A 3651-nucleotide genomic window follows, 5' to 3' on the forward strand; every position below is an offset into this window, starting at 1 on the left:
CAATGGACAGCAGTCACTCATCAAACACAAAATAAAAGAATAAATATATTCTACATTTTCGAATAGGCGAAGTCTTAATACTCTAAATAAAATACATTTAGTATACTAAATGTATTTTATTTGAATATGAATATAAGAAATGATGGTAAGAAATTGTATTATTTAATAAGAAAATATATATTGAAATACATATTAATAACCAAAGAAATAAATAGTTAAAAATAAAATTAAATTATATTTAAAATATGCACTTGTAGCTATTATCATATTAAATTTATTTTTATGGTTAATTCTATTATTATTTCAATTTAAATTCAATTTTATATCAAAATTGATTTAATGCTTATTTTAAGGGTATCTGTAGTTAGCTACAGTTTTTTTAAATGCCGCTTGCAACGATGCCTTTTGCAAGCATTTTAAGGCTTCATTCAATCCCTCTCCTGATGCTCTCCTTAAATTCAACTATCAATAAGTTGATATGGCTTTCGGTAGAGTGCGAGAAAAAAGAACCCCTCTAAGCGCCAAAGTTTGACTTGGACTGCAAAACTGATTCGAAGAGCGCACCGGCCGCAATTGAATTAAAAATTTAATTTTGCAATCAGGCTGGCAAACAGTTTGCAAAGCCGCCGTGCAATTTGATTAGCCGGCATTCAGCTAGAATTTCCATTTCAATTTTCATTTCCATATCGAAACCAGACTTGAATCAATCTGACTGTCTGGTTGATTGAAGAGTTAATGCTCATGCTCTGCCCTTCTCTCGTTCACTTCGACACAACTGATTAGTTCGATTGGCTTATTTAGAGTCACAAACTCTCACTTTCCCTTTCCGTTGAGTGAACTTTGCACATGTCGTGCCGTTCATTGGTAATTAGCTGAAAACATATGCGAATTATTTTATTGCGATGACATCCCGATAAGTTCAAAATGCTGGCGCAACTAATTGCCGCTCTTTAGGGCCGCCAGAGAGAGAACGAATTGTGGTTTGTCATTTAGTTGATCATACGCCATGTTAGACGTGAGCTGCACATGGCGGCAAATGTTCGGATTGCTCTGCCTCAGCCTCTGCTGGACAGCAAGCAAAGCGGGCTACATGGAGGATAATTTTCCGGCGAGTGTCATTGAAGACGGCACGCTCACAACGGTGAGTACAGAAATGACAGAAACGCCAAATATGAGTTGCAATTACTTGTATTTGTTGCTGAGCTAGCTGCAATTGTTGGCCAAATACAAATATCCGGGAGAAGAGCACACGGTGACCACTGAGGATAAGTATCTGCTGCACGTGCATCGCATACCGAGACCAGGCGCCAAACCTGTGCTGTTGGTGCATGGTCTGCAGGATGCCTCCAGCACTTGGATTATGATGGGACCTCACAGTGGCCTTGGGTTATTTTCTCTACGATAATGGCTACGATGTCTGGATGGCGAATGTGCGTGGCAATCGGTATTCGCGAGGCCATCTCAAGCTCAATGCGAATACGGACAAAAGCTACTGGAGTTTCTCGTGGCATGAGATTGGCTTTTATGATTTGCCGGCCACGATTGATGCCATTCTGGCAAAGACGGGCTACAGCAAGCTGAGTTATATTGGACACTCGCAGGGTACGACATCGTTCTTTGTGATGGCCTCCACTCGACCCGAATACAATGACAAGGTGCATGTGATGCAGGCTCTGGCGCCGGTGGCATTTATGACGCATGTTAAGGCGCCGCTGATTTCGGTGGCACGTTCCAGCATGAATATTCTTGGCGACAATTTCGAAGTGCTGCCACACTCGAGTCTGCCGACCACGCAATGCATGTCATCGGCCATACATCTGCAGACTTGTTTCTACTACATTTGGTTGATATTGGGCAAAAACCCAGGCGAGCTTAATCGAGTGGGTAAAGATGGAAAATTAAGGTGTACATCATTCAATCTGCTCTTCGTTTTCTTAGACTATGACACCGGTGCTTATGGGTCAATTGCCAGCTGGCGCCAATTCCAAGCAGGTGCGGCATTACCTTCAGCTACAACCAACGACGCGCTTCGGCCAATACGACTATGGCACTGATAATCAACGCATCTATGGACGTGCCACACCGCCAGACTATCCGCTGGAGCGCATTACGGCGCCGGTTGGTTTGTATTACGCACAGAATGATTATCTGTCGGCTGTCGAGGATGTGCAGCGTTTGGCCAAGCGGCTGCCGAATGTTGTGGTGAATCACTTGTATGCTAACAAGAAGTTTAATCACGTCTACATGGTTTGGGGCATCAGCTCCAGGCGCTTGGCTCAGCCCAAATTTCTCGAGGTGATGCGACTGTGGGAAGCTGGTGGACCGCAAAATGGAACTGCGACCACCACCGAGATAATGCCGACAACTACAGAGGATACGGAGGTAACTGAGGAGGAGGACATTCCAACCGAACCAACCGAGATGGAGCAGCCTACAACAGAGCAGTCTGAGATGGAGCAGCCTTCAACGGATCATTCTGACATGGAGCAGACGGAGCAAGCTTCAACAGAAAAGTCAGACGCGGAGCAGCCAGAGATGGAAAAATCAGAGACAGAGCAGCCTGACATAGAGGAAAATTACGCCAAGTAATTAACTGTGAAATGTAAAGGGTAAATGGTGTTGGTGTTTGTATTATAACATATATAAATGCATTAAATTCGTCAAAATTGCAAGTCATTTGTATATCAGTTTAATGGCTAATTGACTAAAATAGGTTTTGTTTTTGATTTTTGCCACGTAGCGGTTATCTCATTGTTGAGCACACTCGACTAAAGCTTCTGAACTTATCGAAGTGTTTTTAATTCTCTATGAACTGGGATTATTGGGACTCAAGAGTTTTATTCCAAAGGAAATTCCAAATTTACGAGCATGTTTTAATTATTAGTCAGACAGAATTCAAGCTCAGTTATAATGTATACGCCATTATTAAATCTAATGTAGATAACAATTAATTATATTCAAATCAAACAATATTATTGTCTGGCACTTCCCAATAAATGGCAACTTGATTTGTTTGCCGTCTATTGTCATCCCAGCGGAACGATCTGTTAAATGTTTGTCAATTGAAGTTCATAAAACTGAAAGGGGGCAAAGTTGAGTGGAGAGTGGGGAATGGATTTACTTACTTTTAGAGATGATTTTCCTAGTGGTATTAATATGGATATTTTATGTATTAGCAAAAGTGGCAACAACGACAACCACGTGCCACACATCCGCAACAAGAACAACAACAACTGGAACTAGAACTGGAAACGTTTTGGGAATTTGCGAGAGCAACGAGGCGCGAAAACATTTACTCAACACTTAGCAGCAGTTGGCAGCTGCCTGCGATGTTGCAAGTTAAGAGTTTGAGAGTTTTTTGTGTTATAGTCGGGGGCTTAGCGGCGCTTGCAACAGCAGCAGAAGTAGCAGGATGATCAGCGAGTGGGAGACGGGGTGGGGGAGAGCTGGGGCCAAGCGACGTGCGGCGAAAGTTTTATGATTTATGAAGCGAACAAACGTTGCTGAAAAGCAGCTGCTGCTACAACTGAAGAGAGGAGAAGAATGAATCAGGGGCAGCTTCGTGTCGGACGCAACATGGCGGACGATGCGACGGAAACGGATGTGGCCGACACCACAACACACAGTTGCTCGGGTCCATGTCTCGTTCAC

General features: G+C 42.9%; 1 protein-coding gene across 1 annotated transcript; it reads left to right on the plus strand.

Moving 5' to 3' along the window:
* Window positions 1-1008: 1008 nt before the first annotated feature.
* On the plus strand, window positions 1009-2747 carry LOC117564385 (lipase 1). The gene is given in 4 exon segments (XM_034243105.2): window positions 1009-1141; window positions 1208-1381; window positions 1383-1880; window positions 1939-2747. Coding segments are annotated over 4 exon segments (1428 nt in total). The 5' UTR covers window positions 1009-1036; the 3' UTR covers window positions 2590-2747.
* The last annotated feature ends 904 nt before the right edge of the window (window positions 2748-3651 follow it).

The sequence above is a fragment of the Drosophila albomicans genome, chromosome 2L, assembly GCF_009650485.2.
Source record: "Drosophila albomicans strain 15112-1751.03 chromosome 2L, ASM965048v2, whole genome shotgun sequence".
In the NCBI taxonomy this organism is placed as follows: domain Eukaryota; kingdom Metazoa; phylum Arthropoda; class Insecta; order Diptera; family Drosophilidae; genus Drosophila; species Drosophila albomicans.